Below are 12,975 nucleotides of genomic sequence, written 5' to 3' on the forward strand. Positions count from 1 at the left end.
CTGCATTTTTCATTTAGCTCTTTTCCCTTCTCCAGGTTCAGATCAATCTTCTGTCAGCTACCACTGCCTTTTGCCAAATCATATAATGAATAGAAGACTGCCAAAAATAAAGTTCCTCTTTTCTTAAGCAGTCTGGTTTGTTTTGGTTTTGATTTTTTTTAACTACTTCGCTCTGCAAAAAATGCAGAAAACGATAACAACATAGCATTTAAGTCCATGTTTCTTTAAATGTAATTTGTTTACGCATGACTATATTATTAAGTTGGAAGTTTTCTTTTATGTGGAGCTACTTCAACAAAGCTCCTTTTTTAATTCACTTGGATAATTGATGCCTGCAGTACTATTTGATTTTTGTAGTACATTCAACTTTTCTAGTCAATGTGCTTTATTAGTGTTAGTAAAATAACAATTTACCAGTTAACAGGTACTTTAAATACTTACTTACTGCAATCCTTCGTTCTGCAAGAACTTCAAAAGATATTGAGACCACTGGTGAAGTCCTGAGCAGCCATGGGGATTTGCTGGTCTCCACAGTTCTTTACATTCTGTTTGACTTGGAAATTACCAAGCTTTGCAGGTTATAGCCCTTGCATGAGATGACTTGATTTACTTATCTGAATTTCATTAATTGGGAATCAGTCCTACAAACTTTTTTTGTGTATATACTAATGAAATATATAGAACTATGAGCTAATACATAATAAGAATATCACTTGAAGGACTGTGTGTTGATAGGTGGGGATGGGGGGGTTCTAAAAGGAAATAAATTTGATACAAAAATTCAAAACTTTTTATTTGGAATTGGACTACTAAGCAAAAGGCAAACTAGGACATATAGGAGGAAAGATTTTTTTTTTCATCCTTGCAAAAAAACCTCACTGCCCATTGAAACAAATTTATGTTTCTTTGCAAATTATATGTTTCATAAGGATGACCTAATCATAGTTTTTGTATAAAATTCTGCTTATCAAGTCTTGCAAGAATTACTTTAGGATAACTTTGTGTAGATCACAGGAATTTTAAGGTTCTGATTTTAAACTGTCTGTAAAAGCTGTTCTTGTTTGATGACTGGTCTTAAATGTAGAACTGGTAAGTGTGTAGGAGGGACTCGAACATACTGCTCCTCTGCTGTGATTTTTATCCTTCCTGCCAGAGTTTTCTCAGTATTAAGTGATTTTTTCAGAACTCACTAAGCATCAGCATCTTGATCTGCAGAGCAGCTCATCTTCACAAACCAGCCACAACTGCTCTAATCTGCCCACCCTGACCTTCCACACTGCAGTGAATAGCTTAGGCAGACACTGCTGTAAATCAAAAGCACCACTGGCCTCAGCTGAATGGAAGAAAAGGAAGTTGTTCCATATGCTCTTGCTGTGGATTAGAGTATGGGTTTGCTTCTGCAGAGAAAGACAGTTGGACTCTTTGAGTCCTGCATGTGCATGGGAAACACCATTCTAATTTGTACTTTGTGTTGGAGATAAGATATAGGAAAAACAAGAAAGAAACCCAAACCAAGGAAATGTAACTGTTTCTTAAAATAGACTGGGTTTGTTTGTCAACACTGAAAATCAGATAAGATGGTCTCCTAACTTTGTTTGGGAAAAAAAGCTTTTAAAAATACATTTACAGAATATATTTATTTCAAATTTTTGGCCTTCTTTTTTTTGCTGTTGTTGCAAATATGATCAACAACATTTGTATCTATTTAAGCAGTGAGTAGCTATTGCTTTCAAATATAAAATGCAGCTAAGAATTTTTGCAGTCTATATTTTGTTATAGTTACAATATGAATTGTTCCACTTTTTGTGTTCTGCATTATGGTAACAATATACAAATATGCCCAGAAAATAATATAAAAAAGACATTCATATATAGAAATATAATAAGTATTATACCTTAAGATTTGTTTTGCCCAACAGGTTAATTGCACCATAGTGACTAGCTAGAAAACTCAGACTGCCTGCTTATTTGTTTTTGTTTTTTTTCCTTAGTGAGTGATAAAACACTTGAACAGCTTAAAGTTAATGTATGCTAAGAAAATCAAAAGAGAATCAAAGACCGGAAGGAGTGAGATCTACTTTGCTACCTCAGTAGCTTTGAATCAGAGCCAAATAATGGATTAAATGAGCAGGATATCAGCTTAGTGTTATGCAATATATTATGAGAATTTATCAGGTTTGCTGAGATACTGTAGTTTAGAATAAATGAGGAAATACCAGTCTCTGTTTTAAAATTACAGATTTTTTACTTCCAAGGCAATATTTTTGCTATACTTCAGAAGAACATTTAACTTCATATTTTTCAGATTTCTTTTTCTTATTCTGTGTTTCAAAAACCTTTGTGCTGTTCACTTAAAATATACAAAAATATACTAATATGGTAAACTGAGATTATAAAGAGGAAAAACTTCTATCTTTTACCTTATACTAGACAAAACAATTTTTGTAATTTTTACTATTTCCATGGACTCTTTTATTATTAAAATAAACGTATTCTATTGTTAAAATACTTTCAACATTACTGTTGAGGCAAACACCCCATGAGTGAAGACACAAGGCTTGACTCCATTTTTCTGAGAAGGCTGATTTATTGTCTTATATATTATACTAAAATATTACAATAAAACTATACTAAAACCATAGAGAGAAAAAAAAAAAAAGATCGGAAGGTTACAAAGAACAGGAATAGAATAGAATGCATAACAAAAATCTTGTGACTGCTCACAACCTCGGCACAAGTGATTGGTCATCAAATGAAAAGAATCCACATGGACCAATGGAAGATGCACCTGTTGCATTCCACAGCAGCAGATAGTTATTGTTTACATTTCTTTCCTGGGACTCCCAGCTCCTCAGGAGGGGAAAAATCCTAGGAAAGGATTTTTAATAAAATATCATAGCTACACATTACATAAATCAATTATGTGGTTTATAATATTTTGTGAAATATGCTTCCTGCATAGTGTATTTTTATGTACTGTGCATTTTTCTCCTTAGCTCTGTGATAGAGCCAGTATTGTAAAGCTCATGCATTACTAAAACAGTGAAAATATTTTTCAAAACATTCTTAAAATTGTCATCTGCCTCTATTGTTCTGTTTTATAAGAAAACATGTGTTTGCTGGTTAGAAATCCTTTGCAAAATATTTTAGAATTTACACTAGAATGAAATGAGGGAAAAGGGCACTAGTGTTTTTTCAAGTATCTTCAGTAATACTTTCACTAATTTATATTCTTAAAGAATAGAGTTAAGAACTTTGGATTTAAAGTAGCTGGCAACTTATATATCAAAGAACACTTAAATGCATGTCCATCGTATTTGCATAATGAGGGAAATTATCACCTCTGCTGTCAAAGCACAAAATTGTTTTCTCTTCAGAAATAAATTAGCTGGCCTGCTTAACATAGATACAGAACAGTTCATTAACTCTCTGATTTGGGTAATTTTTCATATTAGAGCTGTGAATGATATTTAAAATTAGAGACATTAATTCCATTAAAATTTTCACAACTTGTACTTCAGTCTTTTTCTTTATTTCTTGATATATTTCTATTTGGTGTTTTCTTTCATAAAAGAAGGCCTTTGAATAATTTTTTTCCTCCATGCATTACTTGTTTTATAGGTCCAGTAAATTTTAGTTCTAATTTACTTGTACACTAAATAATAATAAGGATACTTGGCCAGCTCCATGTAATAAGTGCCTTCTGGTTACCAATTTCGTGATAACGTTTGATTTCCTTTCTGTGTTTAGCAGGAACGGATGCAGGGGACTGTGAACTGAGTGGTGCAAGTGCTGAAGAAGGAGGTTTGTTTTGAGGAAACAGGAAAGAGGAATAAAAGAGAAGGGAAAAATACGTAATTTTAAGGAAGAAGGAGAGAAAAAAAAACGGGGACTATGGGGAGAAAAAAGATTCAGATTACAAGGATTATGGATGAACGTAACAGACAGGTGAGTTGCAGAAATACCTGACTTAAGCATCATATTTTATTTATAAGATAACTTCTTATTAAAGGTGATTAAAAAGTTGATAAGTCTGTGTACCCATGCATATACCAACATATACATATTCACAGTGTATGTTAGACTATCAAAGAAAAAATAGTTTTGTAAACAACCTGAAACCTCACACACGGTGTTTTCAAGTTCAGTGACATGCATAGTGAGGAAGTTACTACTTGAAGACTTTATTCTATAAAGACTGCTCTGTGTGCTCTGCTCTACTTGCTTTGAATTCAGTCTGGAATATACACGGTTAAGCACATCTGTGAGTTGCTACAGGACACAGCTTTTAGTACTATATTTTCTGAACTCTTTTGAGTTATTATAATATGAGCACTTTCATTTAAATTCAGACATCCCAATTACTGGTGCTCCTTCACCTTTGCAGTGTCTTTATTTTCACCTCCTTCATATAAAAAAGACACTACTTCATAAAAAAGTTTCCTCTTTTCCTGTCTGAATTTTAAGAAGGATTTGAGTAGCCTAACACATTCTAAAATCCACATACAATAATACTAGCCTATGGTAGTTATAAAACCATCGGTATTTAGCTAAGGCTAAATAGGTCCAATAGGATAGATTAACTAATTTTTAACTCTGTTTTAATAAAATTACTAGGGAGCTGTCACATATTATCAACACTATCTCTGCTAGTTAAAATATGACCAAAAATTAGGAAATTTTCTTCCCTGTGTTCACAAAAATAAAATTTAGTAACTGATGTCGTTAAATAATATTGGTGAAAATTGCTGCAGTTTACATTTGATGTAGATGTTTTGTTGAAACTGGAGATCCACAATTGTGAGCACCTCTCCATATAATTATTTAATAATTATCCATATAATTATTTAATCCTGAACATTAACATGGTTAATGTTCTTTTTAGACCTGGCTGCAATTTAGTAATAATCTTCAGTAGCTGATTTTTAAGAACTTGATACTGAGTTACTATTAATATAATAGTACCACTAATTTCATCTATAAATATTTCTTCATCTATTATGGGATTTTTTTAAAGAAGCTGTTAGTCATGGAGGATTTTATAAAGCCATAGAAAACTCAGCCTAGGCATAATAAAAAATTATAGTCCTTAAATATGCTTTCCAAGAATTTTTTTAAATATTGTAGTGTTACCAGTAACTTGTGATCTCTATGACAGAAAATCGTGTGTAACAGCAAAATGTTCCTTATGATGGATGCATTTTGTGTTTTCCCTAAAAGTTGCCTGTTTTGGTGAGACAAGCTAAATAGCAATAATAATAACAATATATAAATGTCATCATATTTATTTTAATTGTCTTATAGCATGGAGTTGAAATTGGATGTGAAATATTGAATTGAATTTATTATAAATATTAAGTCAGTAGTTGTTTGAAACTTGCCCATGCTATAATGGCTTCTTTTTGAAGGGAACTTGAATTCTTTTGTAAATGATACCACAAAATTTTGCCATTCCCAACGTTAGATCATACAACAGTTTCATTGTCAACTTGCTTGCTCAAAGGTAGTATTTACAAAGATTTTAGCCCCACTTTTGTAAAAAAACCCCAGTTTTAAATGATTAAATATACTTTTAAAAAAGGAGACAGCTAGTCTTCAAATTATTCACAGTAGAGTTTCAAGAATTCCAGAACAAGCTTTCAGAACTAATAATTATGAATAAAACTGTAACACTAGAATACTAACAACTGTAGTGTTAGTGCAGGGAGGTAGTTTGTCTCACTACCATTTATTAGACTCATAGAATCACAGAATGGTTTGGGTTGGAAGAAACCTAGTCCAACTCCACTGCCATGAGCAGAGACTCCTTCCAAAAGACCAGGTTTTTCAAAACCTCATACACTCTAAGGAATAGGGCAGCCATAGTTTCTCTGGTCAACCTGTACCTGTGCTTCACCACCCCCACAGTAAAGAATTTTTTCCTAATGTCTAATCTAGACCTACTCTCTGTCAGCTTGAATACATTCCCCCATGTCCTGTCACTCCATGCCCATGTAAAAAGTCCTTCTCCATCATTCTTGTAGACTCCCTTCAGGTACTGGAAGGCTCTAGTTAAGTCCCAGCCTTCTCTTTTCCAGGCTGAACAATCCCAATTCAATATTTGCTAATGTATCTTAGCCACTGTGAGCCTGGAGGTATAGATCTACATTATTTTACTTTCCATATAGTAAAACTGGCTTGATTCTGCTTCTTATTTCTACTAATATATTAATGATAATTTTTAAAGTATTTCTAAGGACTTTATCTTGCATTAGTGCCCTGATTTAAAGCTGAATGAAGCAAATGAAAAGATTTTCATCATTTAATTGGACTATAGGATTTTAATTTTAGTAATATATATGTGATTAAGTACAACTGGATTTTTACTAATATCTCATTGGGTTTTTTAACCATTTATATAAGACGTACTCTTTCACAAACTTCACTGGTTCTTAAAGTATTGCTGCTTTAGCATAGCAGCATCAGTTTGTTTCCTAACTTGCACATTTCCAGTAATCTTAAAATATTAACTTTCTTATATTCCTATTTTTTCTTCTTATTTGATTGCATAAATATATACAAAAAAAAAATCAAAATGTTGCACCAGAAAAAAAAATGGTTAAAATTTTTTTCATTAGTGAAGCTAAGATACCAGCTCAAGCACAGTTCCACAAAGCCTATTTGTAGCTCCATTTACAGGTGGAGATATTTTCTTTCTACCTCACCAAAAAACACTTGCAAGAACAGCATCAAGTGGCTTGGCAAGAAACTGCCTTATTGTTGCTTACATTCAAACACAGTATGGCTTCACAATACAAGGTATGTTATACATTGTATACCTGGATGGTGCATCCTCAGCTGTTCTCAAGCACATAAATCCTCTGCAGTACAGCACATGCTGGTAAAAATACATGGAACCTGTATCAAATTAGGAGCTATAGCAGTAGTTTCATTATTCTGTCCCCTCTCCTAGTGCAAATATCTATTTGGAAATCAGAATATTTGCATAATGGTTGAAGTTGCTACAAGGCCTGGGGAGCAAAATTCTTGTCCTTGATTTTCCACTCAATTTCCTTCTTTATGTCAGCCATTGAATGATGTACTTATTCTCAATGTGAAAAAGCTGTTTTCTTCCACACTACTATCTGCTATGGTAGAAGACTCCCCTACTCTTCAAAGTGCTTTTATGAGTGGATTGGGAAGGATAAAAATATAGTTGATCTCTCTTCAAGAGAATTTCTTCTGAGCAAGTCTAGTTGGTTGGATTTGCATACTTTAGTGATCATACTGGTAATAAAAGTAATTTCAAACTATCCAGGGTCGTATTTCTGGCTGCAAATATCAGAGAAATGCACAATTTGAGGATGCAATCTGCACTTTTCCAAAAACTATTTTAAGCTTTGACTTTTGGGGATAAATTAAAGGGAAACTACTTCAACTCAGTCATTAGAGACCCAGTCGTTTTACCCTGGCCTGCTTAAGAATTCTCACATTGACTTTAGTGAGTGAAGAATTCAGGACTTTAACTGGCAGAAGCCATTAATTTAATGATGTTTCTTGTGGGCTGTAAGTTGGCTATATTTTTCTAGTCCTCATTGATATCTTATGGTGACAAAGACCATATGGCACAAATATTTGATTCTGTGAATGATCGTGGATTTTCTTTGGTTGGAAAGGTTCCAGAGAAGACTACCTGACAAATTCCTTTTCACTGTTTTTTGACACATGTAGAAGGAAAATTAATAACTGCCAGACCTTGATTAAATATTTATTTCTTTTGTGTGGCTTGGTTGCCACCATAGCATTAAATGGAAATCAAAACTCTCAAGTGATTCCTGTTATAATTAGACAAAGTGACGAAATATTTTCTTGTTACTCCAGTGATAATTCTTGGATAATATAGTCTTCATAAATGTGGAAAGAATCCCTGGTAATATTGTTCAGGTTCAACAAGGTTGTGAGGTTGTGCTAGCTTTGTCAACAGATCATTCAAATAGACTGTGGCTGCTTACATGATATTAGTTCCACCATCAGCAGAATCAATAGCTAAAAATGTTAGCATTGACATCTGATGCTAGAAGTTCCTGACTGCTACAAGTTCTTTCTGTGGAAATTTCAGTAGAGCAGATTGGAGAATTCTGGTAACACTTCTAGGATGATTAAAGAAAGAAAAAGAGGGAGATCACTTGGAAAAAACGTGTGAACTTTATTTTCCTGTATTTTCTTAATTGAAAGAAATAATTTATCTCCTTTTGCTATGGTCAACACATGAAGGAAAAATTGTAGTGTCCTTGTGTTTTTTCTGGGTTTTTTATAAGTGTGAAACATTTTGTTAGTTTTAATGATAGCCTTTTGCAGTCTGCTTCAGATGAGGACCATTTGAAATTTTTTGCAGCCAGCCAGACATGGCTGTTGAGGCCTAAAATAAATAGGTGTAATGACATAAATGATATTGTCTTATCGTTTTACAAGGTCTCTTACAAAGTATCTCATTAAATCCATGGTTTGTGGATTTAATGAGATACTTTGTAAGAGACCTTGTAAAGGTCTCTTACAAAGTATCTAAATCCAGAGGTATATTGACCCAGGAATGAGGATGTTATTGACCCAGTGATTTTCTGGTGTCAGATCTGGAACACTCTCTTGCATTTGATCCCCATTTTTTGTCTACTTAATATTAGGAAATGTGAAGCCTTACAGGATGATGCACCATTTTTTGTCCCTATGATTTTCTTTCTCATTAGTTGTGCATTTTTTTCTGGCTCCTGAAGAGTCACATTGCAACTGAGTTTATCATATCTAATGATTCTGTGCAGCATTCATTTCTTTCAATTTGTAATGAGCTGGCAGGGTCTTAATTTTATTAAATACCATAGTAAGTCTACACTTCAATATTAAGGTGTTTAACATTGAAACGCCCTTTTTAAAGCATCACTTCTATGTAAATATGTAGGGTATAACAGTAACATACACTTGCTGTTTAAATCTTTCATACCCAGACTTTTTACTATTCTCTAATTTCACAGTATCCGTAAAGCTATAAACTGAGAATACTGAGTTATGAGCTCAATAGAGAACAAAACAAAGCAGATATTAAAGTAAAGTTTTGGGGCAAGGGAAGAATATCCTGAAAGGAAATGACCATTTGCAGGAAGACCTAGATTTGTTCTACTGACTTTGATACCTTATGCTGCTAGTTTCAAAATTAATTTCAGCCTCATGTATCTATTTTTGTCAGTGTTTCAGCTCTATTTAAAAGAAAGGGGTAAGAGACTATTGTCTGAATCAGAAGTTTCTCTGTTGAAAAAGTGAAGAACCTTGAATAATAATGCAAACATGAGTACAAGATTGATAAAAACCATTTTTCCCATCTATTTAGTTATATTTTCATTATTCCTTCATGGAGCATCTTCATTTTATCCAACACATAGCATTTCCCCACTTGTCTCCAGGGAAATGTTTTCACATGAAAACATAACTGCTTGACAATGTGCCTAAGCATAATTGTTTATTCAATTAACCATTGTCTTAAACATCACACATTTTAACTTTTGCATATTTTATTAATTGCTTATATTAAATTTCACACAGATATATATTTGAAATCTAGGATTAAAATTAGTCAGTGACCTTGGTTTTTCAGAGGTAAAGTTAGGTTTCTGCAAGAAAAGAGTTGCACCCCAAGTTTTCAAGACTCCTAATTTGTGGTGATCTATACAACTCTGGCAACACGTTTCATGTTCTTCCAGGCTACCCGAGAAGTAAAACTTTAACAGAGTTACTGAAATGAACTTCTAGTATGCAATATTTTGAGGTTAAATGTGCTTGTATTACAAATTGATGTTCTGAGCATAATTTGGAGTGAATTATCCTAAGGTAAATATTTAGGTCAAATTACTTTTAATTTGAAGTGTGAGCAAGAAGACTAAGTAAAGAGAGTGCAGTACATCTGCCAACACAGCAGAGCGGAAAAGTAATGCAGACACAGGCACAGTCTTGCTGTCTTGCAAGGAATGGTTTAGCAAGCCCTGGGGGAGAAAGAGCTGGAGGTGGGAAGCAGAACTGAAGCCATTGTGAAGAGGAAGAAGTTACACTCTTCCTGTTATGACAGGAAATGCAGACAAATGTGCTTCCTGACCATTTGCTCAGCAGAGAATGAAATATTCTTTGACCTTTACCTTACGAACATTTTAGCAGCACAGTACTTATAAACATGTTTTTTTACTATAAACATACGTTTGTACCTGCCAGAACTGGTGATAGCATACTGAAAAAAAAAAAAAAAAAGTTAGCTTTTGTGTATATTGTATCACCTACTGTGTATTTGAGATTATCTTTTTTGCCTAAAATTTGTACATATCTGTAGATCTGTCTATAAAGGACTTGATCATATCTCTCTATTCAACAAAAGGAAGTGGAGCATCAAAGATTAGCCTTTATTATTCTTTCATTCCTGTTTGGTCTTAGGCCTCAATTTATAAGTTAAAATGAGAAGCATATTGATACTGGCTGACCTCCTAATTTCTGAGGTTGCTGTATCATCTTTAATTAATATATCTTTCAATTTTATCCCTCCTTTCTTTTTTTTACACAGAAAAAGCTTACAAGGTTGACCCTCATGACTTGAATTTGGGCATACTGAATAGTATCACTACTTTAAGTATTTGATCTGGTATTTATGCACAAAGATTCCAAAAATGTGGTGTAACGTACAAAACCTTTTTTTATATGGGTTAATCATGAACATTTTATTTGTTATGGCTATAAATTTAGAGCGTCCTCTTAGAACTCCTCTTTATCTGACTATTCATCAAGTCATAGCACAATATGCTTGGGGCTTTCTGGGACAATAGCTCTTTTACCAGCATAAATCAATGCTGTCTCATCCCTGTAAGTTATGATAGAAGGTTATAAGAACATGGAAGCAGTCTGCTGAAAGTCTTTAATTTAATGTGGTATGCCCAAATGTTGCATAAAGGAAGTTTGTCCAGATCAAATTCTGCACTGGTGCTGTTTGCCACTCCCATTAGAGAGTTATTGTAAAGATTGTTTCAACCAGACCTCTTCATATGATAAATGGTTCTAAACAAAAATCAGAGGAAAATAAGAGGAAAAAGGGAAGAGAGAATATGACAACAGTTTTTGCCTCTCCAGTAGTTATTTGATGTTTCAACAGGATAGGCTTAGGTTCTTGGCAGTAACATTTTAGTAAAGAGCCCCTCTGATTATATATGGTCAGCTTGGCCTTATGTTTGAAGCTGGGTAGACTGCTCACGTAGTACCTCCTATTTATCACATACATATCTACTGTACTTGTTCTAGTCCCTGTGTCAGAAATTTAGACATTCCAGAAGAAATAAGGACAAACAGGTAACATTTCTTTTTGACAACATGGTGCCCTTATGAGATACTTCTGTGCATCAGTGATCCCTCTTCTTCACTAGTTTAATGGCAGGAAATATACTTGGGAAGCATTTGTGAAAATTCTGTGTTTCTCATTTTCCTATGTCAGCAGCTATATATCTGTATAGTGAGAATAGAAAGAAGTAAGGAGAGCACTGATATTCTGACACTGGCTGGACTGAATCCCTTGAAACATCATGGGACTGATACTTTGGAAACATAGTGTTAGCACATGTGCTGTGGCTACTAGTGACGCATATGGAGTGGTGTTATGGTCCAGCTTCTCATAGTTTGTGAGATTTCAGAAAAAATTACTCAAAGAATCCAAATTAAAAATAAAACTAAACTTAACTGAATTAAACTAATCCCAAACCAACTTACATCAAGATACAATGATCACATGGAAAAATCATAGATCATGCATCCTTCAGGCTATATCCATTAAATGATATTATTTACGGATGCTTCTTTCTTTACTGGTATATTAAAATCAATAAAAATTATAAAACTGTTGTTACAAATTTACTTTAAAAATATATATAATATAATTCCAGTGGATAGAATCCCAATTTACAAACCCACATTGCTAAATTAAAATTTAGGCAGATTAAAGAATTTGTAATTGCAACCAAGTGACAGTACCTTCTAATTTATACAGTTTAAGTAAGTTTAATTTAATAATGATTAAACAAGAAAGTCTTCTCTGCACCAAATTTTCCTCTAAATTGAGCATATCAGCGTGTGACATGCACACTCAAATTCAGACACTCTGTGGCTTCACTTGCAGTCTAGTCCATTTGAAAGCTGCTTCCATAGAACTGAAGAGCCAGAGTTGAAGTTGAAAATCTCCCTTTAAACAATTCTCTTTATTCAATGCCTTTCTTTTAACACATTTCACCTTTAGTTAGAACTTCATCCAAAATATATAAAAAGCTCACTGTGATTTATATCAAGGAAATTGAAAGTTAAATACTTAACTGTAAGTATTTTTATAATCAAGTAACATCTTGATTATCTTACACCATACAAAGTCATAAGCATTAATGCTTATTCATATAAAAATTTTTTTCAGACTTTAGTACCTATCTTCTTGATACCACCATTCTTATTAAGATGACAATTACATTTAAAATAAATCTTAAAAAATAAATAAGTAGAATAACTATAGTTTTAAGACAAACATAAAAGAGTAGTGGGTTTTGAGTTAATATACAAAGGGATAGAATTGAATTATTTTTGGTTGGATTCAGAAATAATTTTCGTGATCTCCACACCCTGCTCTTTTTGCAATATATATAAAACAATGCATTCAAGTATCTCATACAAGTATTTAGAAATTGTATCATTGTCAAAAACCTCGTGTTTTATATGCACATGCTTTAAAAGGTTTTAAAGACCATTGAATATCTGCCTCTTATCTCTTCCACTTACACTCCACTTTAATTTTTCATTTTCACCCTGTCATTATAAAATATTCTATCCCAAAAGGACCTTCTGAACTGCTTATCGTTCTCCTAAAAAGAAGCAGATTTGTTACCTGAAAAATCTGCAAATTAGCAGTGATGTAGATAGTGGGGATAATTAGGCATATGT

General features: G+C 33.3%; 1 protein-coding gene across 28 annotated transcripts in view; it reads left to right on the forward strand.

Moving 5' to 3' along the window:
* MEF2C (myocyte enhancer factor 2C) overlaps positions 1 to 12,975 on the forward strand; it is a 135,280-nt gene that overhangs the window by 54,429 nt on the left and 67,876 nt on the right. For 26 of the 28 annotated variants that reach the window (XM_041398276.1, XM_041398275.1, XM_041398264.1 and 23 more), the window contains one exon: positions 3,751 to 3,948. In XM_041398276.1, the coding sequence (XP_041254210.1) occupies positions 3,895 to 3,948 (54 nt within the window). In that variant the 5' untranslated portion in view covers positions 3,751 to 3,894. The remainder of the gene's footprint in view (positions 1 to 3,750; positions 3,949 to 12,975) is intronic. The other 2 variants (XM_041398274.1, XM_041398267.1) reach the window with 1 other exon arrangement.

Source organism: Onychostruthus taczanowskii, unplaced genomic scaffold (assembly GCF_017590055.1).
Source record: "Onychostruthus taczanowskii isolate IOZ18803 unplaced genomic scaffold, ASM1759005v1 scaffold143, whole genome shotgun sequence".
Taxonomy (NCBI): Eukaryota; Metazoa; Chordata; class Aves; order Passeriformes; family Passeridae; genus Onychostruthus; species Onychostruthus taczanowskii.